Below are 14,173 nucleotides of genomic sequence, written 5' to 3'. Positions count from 1 at the left end.
CTTTGTGTATCAGTGTTCACAGAAGCATTAGCCAGAAAGTGGAAACAATCCAGATGTCCATTGACAGACGAACAGATAAACAAAATGTGGTGTATACATACCATGACATATTATCCAGCCTCACAAAGGAGGGGAATTTTGACACATGCTGTGAGGAAAGAACCTTTCAAATCGAACCCAGAAGAACAAACACCGTGTAATTTCACTTGTATGAAGTACTTAAAATAGTTGAGTCATGAAGACACACAGCACAATGGTGGTCGCTCAGGGCTGTGGGTCATGGGGAATATTTATCTAATGGGTATAGCATTTCAATTTGGGGAGATGAAAACAGTCTGGAGATGGTTATACAATCGTTAGGTAAGTATATCTAATACAGAACCACACACCTAAAAGTGTTTCAAATGGTACATTTTATGTTATGTATATTTTACAGAATAAAAAAATAGATTTCACATGTCCCTCTTTGAGAACAAGAATTTAGGCTGTTGGATTTTCCTAGTGAAAAATAGAAAATCTTGGAAGTGCTTAGGTTTTTAACCACAAAGTAGAATTTTAAATACCTCATGTTCTGAAAAAGTTTACCTGTGTTCATTATTCAAAGCACTTTTTTTCTTTTTGGTTTTTTTAGTTGGTGAGAACAGCAGACACATGTTTTCCACTAAATAGTCTTTCAGAAGTGTGACATCCAAATGCAGATTCTTCTATTTATATCAGAAAGCAATTTGGGGAATCTTCTGTATCTTAAAATGATGATTACATTGTTTTTTTGCAAGAAATATTTTTGATGTTGAGTATATTTTTCTAGTTTTTAAAAATTTTAAGTTTTATATATTTGTAGTAACTCTTTAAACCAGAGACTCTTACCTCACTGATTAATAGGAAATTATCACTTCCCTGCACGTCATTTCTCCTCTGAAGTGTTCATTTAACTTCACATTCTCTATCTGATTATTACTCTAGTCCTGGGAGAAGCAGTTTTATAAATGAAGGAATGAAAGCACAGGAAGGGTAAAGGATTCCTGACCCTTGACACACTGGCTAGGACGAAAATGGGATTTCTTCACATAGTCATGAAAGAGGGTGTACCTGCCTGTACCACTACCCTTCTGGATGCTGTGGTGCACACAGTTATGTGTCCCACTTGTTGGGGACCTTGTGGGGTGGGCTGGGGGGTGGTCCAGGTCCAGTATGTTAAGATGACTATTTTAGGAGCAGGTGGGCATGGCAAAGAGTAGACCCAGAAAGTTTTTTGAGGATGCTGAGACTTTAACTGACTCTCGAAGATCAAGCATAAAGTACAGATAATTCAGAAGCTTCTAACCCATTATTCTTTGCACTGTGCCCCCATTGCTATAGAAACATAAATTAGCAAAATATAGTTTTACCTTGTTCATTTCTACTTTTTTTTTTTCTCTTGGTATCAGGGATTGAACCCAAGGATGCTTAACCACTGAGCCACATCCCCTGTCCTCTTTTTTTTTTTTTTAAAAAAAAAGAGTCTTCTAAGCTGTTGAGGGCCTTACTGAGATGCTGAGGCTGGCCTTGAACTTATCATCCTCCTGCCTCAGCCTCCCAAGTTGCTGGGATTACAGATGTATGCCACCCAGCTACCTTGTTCATCTTCTAAATATTAGACATCATCCAATGAAGCTGTTTTTTGTTTTTTTTTTTTTTTTTTTTGCAAATACAGAATATTAAACCTTGAGAATTGAGTAACCCAGCACTGCTCTTCCATGATGTTAGCTGCCCTGTGTCTGGTTTCTCCTCTCCCCAGCCTCCAGGAGGCCCATGATAGGTACTAGAGCCCCTTTCATGGTGTTGGTGTCCTAGGGTTGCTCTGAGCTTTGAATCACCCCTGTGTTTTTTGTGCTCTTAACAGTTTTACAACCAAAGACGAGCTGGGGAAGGTGGCCCCTCAGCTGCTGACCCCTGAGCTGATGGGAGACTCTTCAGAATCCTTCAGCGCCCCAGAGGACGAAGGCCCAAGGGAGTACCAGGCCAACGACTCCGATTCTGACGGGCCCATCTTGTATACCGATGACGATGAAGAAGAGGATGAGGATGAGGATGGCAGTGGAGAAAGTAAGACTGTTTTCAGGAGGTAGAGAGGACGTTGGGTTGTGGAGAGTGGCTGCGTGTTGGAATGAGCAAACACTCGTCAGCAAGCAGAGCCCGAAGACTTCATTCCCCTCGCCTTCCTTTCTTAAGCTAGAAACATGGATGTACTAAAAGTTTAGCTGGTGAGGCCCAACCAGCTGAATTTTCCATAGGGGTGGGTCAGGCTTTTATTAATGAAGTAGATGTGCATGTTTGTATCTGTGCCAAAAAAAAAGAAAGAAAGAAAGAATCCAAGTTTTCTAATGGCAGAGTCCATTTGGTCTCAAAAAGACCAAACATAGCCCTTGTACTGGGGGACCATTCTTGAAGATACAGCCTCAAGGCGGGATTCTCTGGCTTACCATGGGAAGTGTTAGAATATTTCACTCATTTTATGCTGTGGTTTACTGAGAGAGGAAGAAGGAATGAGTCAGGAATGACAAATATCTTTTTAGAATTAAAAACCATCACTCACCCACCATAGGTACAACAATGTACCTTCTAGGAAGGAATGACATCACAGTGGAACAAAGCCTACCATTTATGTCTTACTTGGAGAACTGAAGTGTGCTATTGCTTTTGTTTGTTGGTTTGTGTTTTGTTCTGTTTTGTTTTTCTTAGCTTTTGTGCAGGATGGCTTGAGAGGAGCTCACTGTGGAACTGAATTTATAGATTATACACAGCTATTACTCTACTCATGACTAAACACAAGTGTGTCAAATTCCCCCTAATTTCTACAGAGCAAAAAAATTCATGACCCATCTGCTATGAGCTATCATCTGCTGAGAGTTTTAGGGGCTCCTGGGTAACTGAGGGTTAAAAAATTTGTATAAATGGTAGACTCTGCCAGCATCGTGTCTGAGTGGACGAAGAAAGGAGACAAGGATTAACTGTACAGTATGAGGAGAGGGGATAAGTTTCAAAACTTGAAAAAGAAAAGAAAGAAAAAGCATTGTGCAATCGGTAATTTCCATGATCCACCATATCAGCAAAATACATTCCAACTATCTCTTTCCAAATAACGAAGTGACATGTCCAAGTTTTTTCATGGTGTCCCAATATTTTTCAGAACATTAAAAAAAAAAATAGTTCTTCAGTTCTTTCAAAATGAACTACATCCAACTCAAAATCCGTTCTTCCTTAGGTTAATTAAGATTCCCCTCTTGCATGTGGATAAAGAATTTGGCCTGGACCCTGTCAAACGCCCACGCCACATGTAACCTGAGTGCTGCAGGCTACAAGGCACTTTATCTGCATCTCTGCTCTTTTTCAATCAATCCTCAGGTGCTTTGGCAAGTAAGATACGACGGAGGGACACTCTTGCTATCAAGCTTGGCAACAGGCCGTCTAAGAAAGAATTAGAAGACAAAAACATCCTGCAGCGCACATCTGAAGAAGAGAGGCAGGAAATCCGACAGCAGATTGGGACCAAGCTCGTCAGGTAGTTGCTGATGTCTTAGTGCAGCTATGACTCACTCATACTTGTCTTCCTCCCTGAGTTTCCTACCTGACTGGGATAGTTGTGACTTTCTTGTGTACAGGCACACTTGGCCTTCAGGCCTTTTAAAGTTGGTCTTGGATGGTGAACCATTCAGAACCTGCCCTTGAGTTGGCCAGCCAGTGGCTTTGAGTTCATCAGCCATAAACTTTGAGGACCAGTTAGTGAATATTTTAGTTCCTGCTGACCAGATGGTCTGTGTTGTAGCTACTCAACTGTGCTATTGTAGGAAAGCAGACATAAAAAACACAGACAAATGACTGGGGCCATGTTTCAATAAAACTTTATTTACTAAAGAAGGCAGCTTACAGGATTGGGCCTGTGGACCATAGTTTGCCCAAATCCTGGCCTACTCCATGGGTGCACTGGCATTTCTCTGAATGTCCTGAGTTTCTGCCTATGAGACTGTAGCAATATTAGCCTCAGTATCCTGCTTCATCCAGGTTGGGTAACCATTGCCCCCACATCTCAACTTCCCCCTTTTAACTTCCAATAAGTGGGTCATCTGATATCTCTTTCTGCCTCCTGCCATTGTGAAGGACTTCTGCTTTTGCACAAGTGACTTTACAAGTCCTTTCACCTGGCAGTTTTAATAGAAGTGAGTATTCATTCAAACCAGTGCTCTCATTTTTTTAAATGTGTTAAAGCACATTTAAATGCTGGCTTCTGTCCCTCTGCGTACCTTTCAGGGTGCAGAGTAGGGAGAAGGGAACAGTCTGGCATACCAGAGCAGGGTTTGGAGGAAGTTGCTGTCCTTGCTTAGACGTGGAAGACCTGTGTGGTGACTGCACTATTGGAGGGCTGGCATGAGGGCGTCCCAAGGCCGCTGGCTGTTCCTCTGCTAGATCTTGCTGTGGGGAGACAGAGAAGGATTTCAGAGGCAGCTGTGGCATCTACCTGAAGGAAAGGCACAGCCTCCCAGGGAATCTCAGGAGAGGCCTGGACACATCTTGATGTGGGGAGATAGCCCCCCATTTCCACCCCCAGGACTCCAGAAGCCCGTTCAGAGTAGTTTACCAGTGATCTGTCTCTCACTCAGTCTTTTCCTTTCAGCCGTAAACTTTGACCATTTCCTACTTCTGGAAAGAGCTAGCCAAGCTAAAAGGAACTAAAGGGATCTGAAGTATCAAGCTGGAGAGACTTTACATTCAGACTTGTCATCTTACCAAGTAATCACAGGGGCCTCTCTGAGGCCTGGGAGGTTAAGGAAATATCTGAAGGACTTGCAGTTATTTAGCAGCAGAACAAGGGTTAGAATTTCTGTTCCTGGGTTCTCTGCCTAGTCTTCTTTCTTCTATACACTCTCCTATTTCATACTTGTTGCACCATGTAATAGAGAGTGTGTTTCTAGGTTTTCTGAGTGCTTGTTTTAAAGATAATTTTGTTAAAATCCTAAATAAATCAGAAGTATGAGTTTTTTTAAAAAAATATTGCTCATTTTAGTATATGGAGAAACTATAAAATCATTTTCTTTAAATATGGAAGCAAACAGAAATTCTCTACTCTTATACAAGACTAGTGACTATCATTTCTAATGAAAAGTAAGCTTAAATTATAGGAAAGAAATACTGTTATACTTTATTACATGCCTATAATACTGAAAAACTACCAAAAATTATTACACCATAATTTCAACAAGCTCACAGATATAAGATTAATCTGTGAAAATCAATGTTATATTTGTATCATCATTGACACATAGCAAGAAAATACAATGACAAAGAAGATTACACTCACAATAGTAGCAACAAGTACATTTTAAGCACTCAGCTACTCATTTAACCTGAGGCCCAAGAAATCCATCTCCAGAAAACCATAATAGAAGGAATTAATAAATAGAAAGATAGTAAACGTTTTTATCAGTGAGAAAAATTCAGTGGACTGGTTGATTGCGGGTGTGGGTGGCATGAAGTACCGCAGGACTTAGTTATCACCTGGGGATTGATAAAGTACATGTACTTGACAGAATCAGGGCGTTGAAAAAGTATTAATTCTACAAAATGAAAGCAAGCAGGAATAAATGTCACCTCTTCCATTGTGGGCCAAAGAAAAATCATCCACAGAGACAGGATGAGGTGTCCTCAGCTCTGGTTTGGAAGGTGTTCAAGACTGTGATAAACTTAATGAGAACCATTGTGAGATGTGTCTGTTCAAATCAGAGTGTGTGGGCCGGGGATGTAGTCAGTGCTAGAGCACTTGACTAGTGTGCGGGAGGCCCTGGTTTCCATCCCCAACATTAAAAAAGAGAGAGAGAGAGCTGGGTGCCGTGGTGCACAACTGTAATCCCAGCAGCTCCAGAGGCTGAGGAGGAGAATGACGAGTTCAAAGCCAGCCTCAGCAAAAGCGAGGCGCTAAGCAACTCAGTGAGACCCTGTCTCTAAATAAAATACAAAATAGGGTTGGGGATGTGGCTCAGTGGTCGAGTGTCCTGAGTTCGATCCCCATTACCCACCCATACCCCCAAAAAGAAAAAAAAAAAAGAAGGAAAGAAAGAAAGAAAAAGGAAGAAATACCAGGGTGTGGGCTTATTTAGAACTGGCAAAAATACTAGCAGAATCAAAAACAAGGTAAGAGACCCTGCTTAGCCCCACTCCTAAAACAGTTGACTATCCGAGGAGCTTGCAAGGATTAAATGAAATGATACATTTAAGACTCTTTAGTGCCTGGATCAGAAAGCACTCAATGAAATTAAATGTTTCCATTATTAACTTAAATTATTATACATCTATTAAACTAGTAAAGAACATTTAAAAACTAAATTCAGTGTTAGCAAGTTTATGGAGAAATAAGACTCATATACGTTGTTCTTACTCAGTATTTTTGAAGAATAGTTTCACAGTATGATAAAAGAATTATAAAGCAGTCTATTTCTTTGTATGTAATTCCATTTGGAGGAATATACAAGAAGGAACTATTCCAAAAGGATTTTTTTAAAACCATGTTTATAAAGATATTTATTATAAGGTTATTTATTATAACAATGACAAAACATCAAATGATCAAAAATGAGGAACTGATAAAGAATATTGTGAAAAACTGACACCGTGGAATCCCACAGAGCATTAGTTTCTGTTTCATCAAAGATTCCCTGGAGATGTGGGAGCCTGGGAATGGAGGCGTATATTTGAGGTGAATGGACGGGAGTTCCCCATCCCAGGTCTAGTCGTCCAACAGAGACAGCACCTCTCCCCAAGATTCAAAAACCTTTGTAAACAAACACATAGACAAACTTTTGATAAGTAGGATATTTGCCATTATGAACATGTAACTTTTACAGAACTGTTTTTCAACAAACATAGCACATCTAATCCCTGTCATTCAAAGATAACTCACCCACAGGTCCAGCCTTAGGAAACGACATCAAAATCAAAGGCCAAAAGATGGGAATCCTGACTCTAGTATTCACTAGTGTTTTTTATCTTAGGCAAGTTAATTAATTGCTCATTTCTTCATCTGTAAAGTTGGACCTGGCTGCTACCTTTCTGAATTGTCATGAAGACTCTAGATATTATATGTTAAGCACCTAACACAATACCTGAGACTTTAAAAGTGTGAATAAAAGTAGCTGTGATTGTCTTTATGATTAAGTATTTTTATGGATGTGTAGTCTTGAATAGCCATCGTGTGGGAAGAAAGAACCAGGAAGCTTTAATTCTTACAAGACAGGATAAACACCTACCTTCAAGAGACTATTTTAATTCTTTGCAAGGTTTCAGTATTTGGAGAAGGAAAGAAAGGCGTTCGAGAAGGAGGAAACTGCTTCTGAAGTATGAGAGGAATGGTACAGGTGAGGTCTGATCCAGAGCCCAGTATACTGGTAGTGCAGACATGTAGCACAGGATACGTGGATATAAGGCTGGCATAAAATTGGACTGGTGCAGAGATGTCCCCTGGGTTCTTTTGTGGGCTCAGTTACTCAAGTGCATTTCAAGGTAGCTCTGATAAAGATTAAACTTGAACAAAAGTTTTAATCACACATTTAATATGTCACTAATCTCAATTCTTTGTACCATTTCTATCAGTCATAGCATTTCAAATTGGTAGTATATTATAGTAAAATTACCTTTCATGTATATTAGTCTAAGCTGTACAAATTTAACCTACATACTGAGGAAGTTTTTTACTGGTTAGCAACAAATGAATCATAGGAGTAAGAATAAGAACAAAGTTTTAAAGGATTATTAGGATATTCTGCTCTCGTGTACACATAGATAACTACTAATCCCAAATAAGCCTAGGTTATCTTAAAGGCAGAGGAGACAGAACTATATATCTTAGAGATTACATTATGTGTAAATATTCATTTGAGGTCCCGAAAGCAGCGTTTCACTTAAACCCCTGTGCAGCATAGATTAAGGGATTTTTAAATGGACATGAACTCTTGAGCAGCACCTAATTTTTAGATTTGAATGACCTGCATATTAATTAGGCTATCAGCTAAACTGCTGTGCTAGGCCGAAAACTACAGTGGTTCTAACGAGTTTTCACCTAATAGTCCAGAGGTGACTGGCCATGCACTGTGGCTGGAAAGATTGACTCTAAGAGTCTAGCACCCAGAGTCACTCTGCTTCATTGATCACCTGTCCCTTGGGATATTCTCATCTGCATGATCCTGGCTGACTTGTACCACCATGTTTTAAGTTCTAGCTTGTGAACAAAGGAAGGAGAAAGAAGGGAACACACTCGGTCATTTTAAGGGTAAAATGTGGAATTTACAGACATCATCCTGCTCAGATTCCATTGCAAAAGTCAAATCGTATCCCCACACCTGACTGCAGTTCAGGAGACCAAGGTCTGCAGCCAGGGACGCAGCTACAACTCAGGAGGTTCTATTCCTAAGAGGAAGACAGAATGAATAATGGGGGTAGTTAGCCGTCTCGCCACAATTGGGGGTCTCTGAACTGATGAGAAGGACAGTTTTATTTTGTAGTTGTAAAAGTGGAATTTTTAAAATGAAACCCACTGTGATGTAGAACTATAATACACTAATAAATGCATGAAAAAAATGGATTTTTGTTTGTTTGTTTTTCAACACGTGAAAAAACACTCTAGCTTGGTTTCATTCTGCATCTCCTCTAAAGGAGCCTCATTTGTAACCTGTAATGTATTCTTCTTGTCATCTAGGAGACTCAGCCAGAGGCCCACCACTGAAGAATTAGAGCAAAGAAATATCCTAAAACGTGAGTATCCTATGTTGCTCAGTAGTTCATTGTGTACTCGTTCATCAGACCATCTACTTGCAGGGCGGCAACCATACATTAGTTTACTCCCAACTGACTGGACCATCCATTTATGTCCTATCTCTGTGTAGCTGTTCGTGTATTTAAGAAATAATATCTTAATTTTATATTCCATTTGATGGCATTGAGTCTGAGACCCTGCAGGCTGGAATCATGGCAATAACATAATTGTTTTTAAGAAAGATGAAATATAGTCCATGTCGCCTTCCCACCAAATATAAAGTGGAAGAAAGTGCTATTGTACTCTTGCAAAAAATGTCAAAGAAAAGGCCAAAGAATCCACAAGGAAATGAATCAAACATTCCTATATTACCATTAATAATACACATTGTTGCTAGGCTTTACAAATTTCTCAATTTAAAACAAAATTATGGTCAGAGGATTATTTTTCAGTGCATTTCATTTTCCTTTGTTGTGATAGCTCTGCTTCCCTCGTGAGTTATTTATAGTTTCTCGGCACTTAAAGAGTTCTCCATTCATTTTCCTACTTTATTTTTCCATTTTATTTTCCTTCTAGTCTCCTTGACGGGACAGTGTATGGAACTCTAATAGAAGTGAGGTTCGTAATGCCCTTGTGTATCAATGTGGTTACTAACTTCAGTGAGTTCAGAAATGGATATTTTTAAGTGGAGCCTAGCTGCAGTTTTATTTATTAACTGGAGTTTCTAAAAGCTTTTTATTGTATGAAATATCAAAGAACAGGGATAGATAGAACTCCGGATAGTACTATAATAGTAATGAGCCACTGGCAAGGGAGAAATCCTTTTCAACCAGGCTTACTGGATGACCTCTGCTCTCCAGCCTGAGTTATTTTCTTTTCTAAAGGAAAGATTTTTGTAGCATATTTATACTACAGTTGCCATAACTAAAGCAACCCAGCAATAAAGATTTAACACATGAGGACTAGCATCTACCCAGCCTGTGGGATCTTTTTCCTTATGATGCTTTTCTTCTGGCTGTTGTGAGCATAACTGGAATAGAACCCAAGAAAGGACCTAAGTGCCTATCAGTGTGTAGAAGTGCCAGTTTGAAAGAAGAAAACAATTATGGCTAGAAAATGGTAAATTTGTGTTTTGACCTTTCGGAAAAATGGTGAAAGCAACATCTAATTTTGACAAAGAAACAAAACCCCAGAGCTTCACTGTTTTCAATAACAGGTTCCTGGGAAGCATTTGTCAAATTAAGTTTTAAGTAAACTCAAATACAGACTGTAAGCTCCTAAGACCCAGAGATTAGGTCTCCCTGGATGCCTGATGCAATACCTAGAAAAAAAAAAAAAAAAGGCCATGAAAATTCTGGGTAATTCTTTCCTGCTCCTGTGAGACAAATGTGCCAAACCACACTGGAGTTTGGTTATTTGAGGAACTGTTTCTTGGATCCAGAAATTTATTGCATGTTGATCTTAAGTGCTGTGTTGGCTTAGTACCTTCTGTTTTCCTGGAGGTTCGGGAAAGAGTGAAACACCAAAGTCAACTTCAGATTTGACTCCAGCTCTTTTTGCTTCCTTCTAAGTTCGTGTTGATTCTGGAAACAAAAGGCACATTTCCAGTCTGGAGAGGCTGATAACTGGCTCATGATCTCCTGACACAGGATGCTGTGGCCAAGGGAAGCAGACGAGAACTGGTAGAAGTTCTGTTCACCAGTTTTCCCAAGCTTTCCACTGCAGACAAGGGCCTGAACAGCTTTACTTGCAAAACATTTTGCTCAGCCCATTTGCCTCTGGGTGCTTCCACACCGACTGCTCTTGTTTGTATGTTTTACCCCCAGTTTTCACCTCCAGCAACAATGACTCTCTGTTCAAAGACAAACCTATGTGTGATATGGTATTATTTTTAAGACCCATATTTTAACCAGGTGATCTTTTCATGACAGTCGGGAAACTAATTCATAAAACATTCAACACTTCTCAAATCAGAACCCATCAGTGCTATAATAAGCATGAGTGAGTTGACAGTAAATGCTGATGGCTTTCATCAGAGACCACAGGACAAACTGATTTCTTAGGATCCTGTCCCCTATTACTTCTTTCTTTATTTCTTTCCTATTTTGGTGACTCTAGAGTTTCAAACAAATACATATATATTAAGTTATTTGTAATTAGTTATATTTAATTAGTTCTATTTCAGAGCCTGTTCCTTAAAATTTAGAGCATAGAAATCAACTTTTGCTGTTTGAAAGGTCAACTTTTCTAATCAGGAAAAGTGATATATATTGAACACATCCATGGCAGGGTTAAAGAGATACTGGTATTGCTGTACTTTTCTTTCTTCTTTACTTAGCTTATCCATAAAATGCTCTGGTAACTTCCACTAGCCAGACAGTTTCCTGTAGTGCCCACTGCTATTAAACCCCAGGCATTGTTTGTGTGTGGATGGGAAATGCTTCCTGTGACTGTCTGAAATGTCCACCCACTCAGCTCTGATGAGAGGTACTGAGAGCAAGATTTATCAATGAGCCCCACCACTTCCTTCATGAATTCCCCTCCGACTGCTTAAAGTGCCCAGGAAGGTTTACATTCTACTTCACAATTAGTCCCCTGATGAATCAAAGGGTGAAGGAAGCATGCAAAAAACTTGGTGACTTTTTATAAATACCAAGCTTAAGGCTTAACCCTGATTCTTTTTTTTTTTTTTTTTTTTTTTTAATTTTTTTGTAATTGTCAATGGATCTTTTATTTTACTTATTTATATGTGGTGCTGAGTATTAACCCAGGGCCTCACACGTGCCAGGCAAGTGCTCTACCACTGAGCCACAATCCCAGCCCCTTCACCCTGGTTCTTCGTAAGAGATTTTACAGTGACTCTTCAGTAAGATGCAGAAGAATGATCTCGTTGGCTTCCCTGGGCCTCACCCGCTTCCTCTAATTTCTTTAGAAGTACAGTTTCCAACGTGGGAAACGTAAGGAAGCCAGTTCCTGATGTCAGAAAAGAATTCCCAGATAGTAAAATCCTGTTTACTTAATTCCCCAACTGCAATTGGCCTTTTTTTTTTTTAAACATCACTGACTGTCACCTAGTTGTACAATGAGCTTAATTAATATTCCCTTCCAAGAAATGTCATTTTGTGTATCTAATGAAAACTACAGTATGTTAGCTTTGAGCTATATTAGATAATCCGATTATTTTTTGTCTTTGAAAAGTACCTTTAAAAAAATATAGCCTAATGGCTATATAGGAAGAGTTGACTAAAATGTCCTAAGGGTTATATTTTTCTTTTTATTGATAATATCATCAAAGCTCTCACCTTGTAAAACTCTGGTTTCAATCACACAAACCACAAGTTTGTCATTTGTCTATTATGTGTAATTGACAGTTCACAAAGTTTATCCAGTTCATAGAAGGTGGGCTTATGTCTATACTGTAAGAGTATGAATACATGTGTGTGTGTGTGTGTGTGTGTGTGTGTGTGTGTGTATACATATATATATGATGTGAAGCAATTAGAAAAAACCTACAGTGCATTCGTGGTAAGGAATTTAAATTATAATCAAACTTGTTTGATACTCTTAGTAACGTCATGCATTTCATGTCCTATGGGTGATTTCAGTTATATTCACTCATTGTCTAAATAACCAGACTGATCATCTTTTTTCTTACAAATCAGTATTTCAGAAGAATGTAGAAACTTTTTCCTGTCCAAAGGAGGAAAATTTATAGAGAATTAGTCTGTTCATTTAACAAATATAGATGTTACAAATATTGAATATAAATATTTTTTTCATAATAATCTTAATGGTGGGAAATCTATTTGAATTCTTAAAACAAATATAATTATCTTTTCATAGAAGAGATTTTTCTTCTTCAGCTTTCTAGTTGATCCCTTATACAATGTGACTTTCCTTCAGTTGGGTTCATGACATCACTGTCTAAAAGATGATCTTTCATAAGCATTTATATCTAAGAAGTAAAATGTGTGCTTACTTGTCCACCAGATGATGAGCTCCAGGAAGCAAAAGAGAGAAGTTCCTCAAATAAGCAACCAATAAAATCTGAAAGGGTGTTTGTTTCTTTAAAAATCTTGAACTTTTTTTTAAATCCCATCTGTTGGACAGCATTAAATTGTACTACTTGGTGAAGCACTACAGAAAGAGAAGACTTTGGAAAGTTAAAGTCACAAGAAAATAAATAATTTCCACCCACAGTACACCATAACCCCATTCAGAACATTCTGGTTTGAAAGCAAAGCCCAAAGAAATGCTTACATTCTGCTTCTATGGAAACCAAGGAAGACAGATCAAATATTTTGGTTGGACTTGAATGGAAAGCAGCAGTTCAGACATGGATTGGATGGTTTTAATTTGCTCTTTTAATATGTCTCAGATTTTTTACTTAAAGGCCAGATCCAGAAGTAAAGTTTTATCTGAATTCTGGGTAAATTGTGCTTTTAAGCCCATGAGATGTTCGGCAATAGAAGGCTTTCACCAGACCATTGGCACTCTTAGGGGTTTCAGAACAGAACAAGGAATCAGGAAGCGGAAAAGGTTAACGTTAGTAACAAGTCCTGCACAGGAAAAAGTCGTATCCACATATATGCTTGGTCTGTGTGTGTGTGTCTGTGTGTGATTGATCTTTCTGCAAAATCTTTTCACAACTTTTTTAGGATGTTAAGGAAGTGTTTAACCAGTGTCAGACCCTAGTAATTGTGGCCTGGTAGACTTTTCTGATTATAAAATTATCTCTACTAAGTCATTTTCCTTTTTTCCCCCCTTAATAAACAGAAAAGAATGAAGAAGAAGAACAAGAAGCAAAAATGGAACTTAAACGCAGACTCAGCCGCAAGGTGATGACAGTGTGGCTGCTAATGAGCATTCACGTTGTGGATGTACTTAGTTGTTGTTTTTAAATACATATCTACCCTCTGCACTCTGATGTTTAGGAATAATTATTCCTATTAGTCTACTGAATAATCATAGACATTAAAACCAATGTAATGTACATAAAATGAATCTACTTAAATTTACACATTATGTTAATTTTGAAAAGTTAATCATCAAAGCTTAAGTTGCATTTACACTGAAAAAATATATTCTGTGTAAAAACTTTAAAATATTTTTAAATACAAAGAGGAACAAAAAATAAATATGACAGGGCTGGGGTTGTAGCTCAGCAGTAGAGTGCTTGCCTAGCTTGGTGAGACACTGGGTTCATTTCTTAGCACTGCATATAAATAATAAATAAAATAAAAGTCCATTGACAACTAAAAAAAATTTTAAGCAAATATCATTATAAAAATCTGCCCTTTAGAGAACCACTATTAACCCTTAAAGGTATATATTTCCATTTTTAAAAAGTTTTAAAAAATGCTCACACTTTCCATGTTGTCTTGGAAATATTAA

General features: G+C 38.4%; 1 protein-coding gene across 7 annotated transcripts in view; it reads left to right on the top strand.

The window, feature by feature from the left end:
* Phactr2 (phosphatase and actin regulator 2) overlaps positions 1–14,173 on the top strand; it is a 256,136-nt gene that overhangs the window by 216,096 nt on the left and 25,867 nt on the right. For all 7 annotated transcript variants that reach the window (XM_047557219.1, XM_047557225.1, XM_047557222.1 and 4 more), the window contains 4 exons: positions 1,883–2,085; positions 3,385–3,541; positions 8,723–8,778; positions 13,556–13,617. In XM_047557219.1, coding sequence (XP_047413175.1) covers positions 1,883–2,085; positions 3,385–3,541; positions 8,723–8,778; positions 13,556–13,617 — 478 coding nt within the window. The remainder of the gene's footprint in view (positions 1–1,882; positions 2,086–3,384; positions 3,542–8,722; positions 8,779–13,555; positions 13,618–14,173) is intronic.

The sequence above is a fragment of the Sciurus carolinensis genome, chromosome 7 (genome assembly GCF_902686445.1).
Source record: "Sciurus carolinensis chromosome 7, mSciCar1.2, whole genome shotgun sequence".
NCBI lineage: Eukaryota > Metazoa > Chordata > Mammalia > Rodentia > Sciuridae > Sciurus > Sciurus carolinensis.
This window is presented reverse-complemented; position numbering and strand designations above follow the sequence as displayed.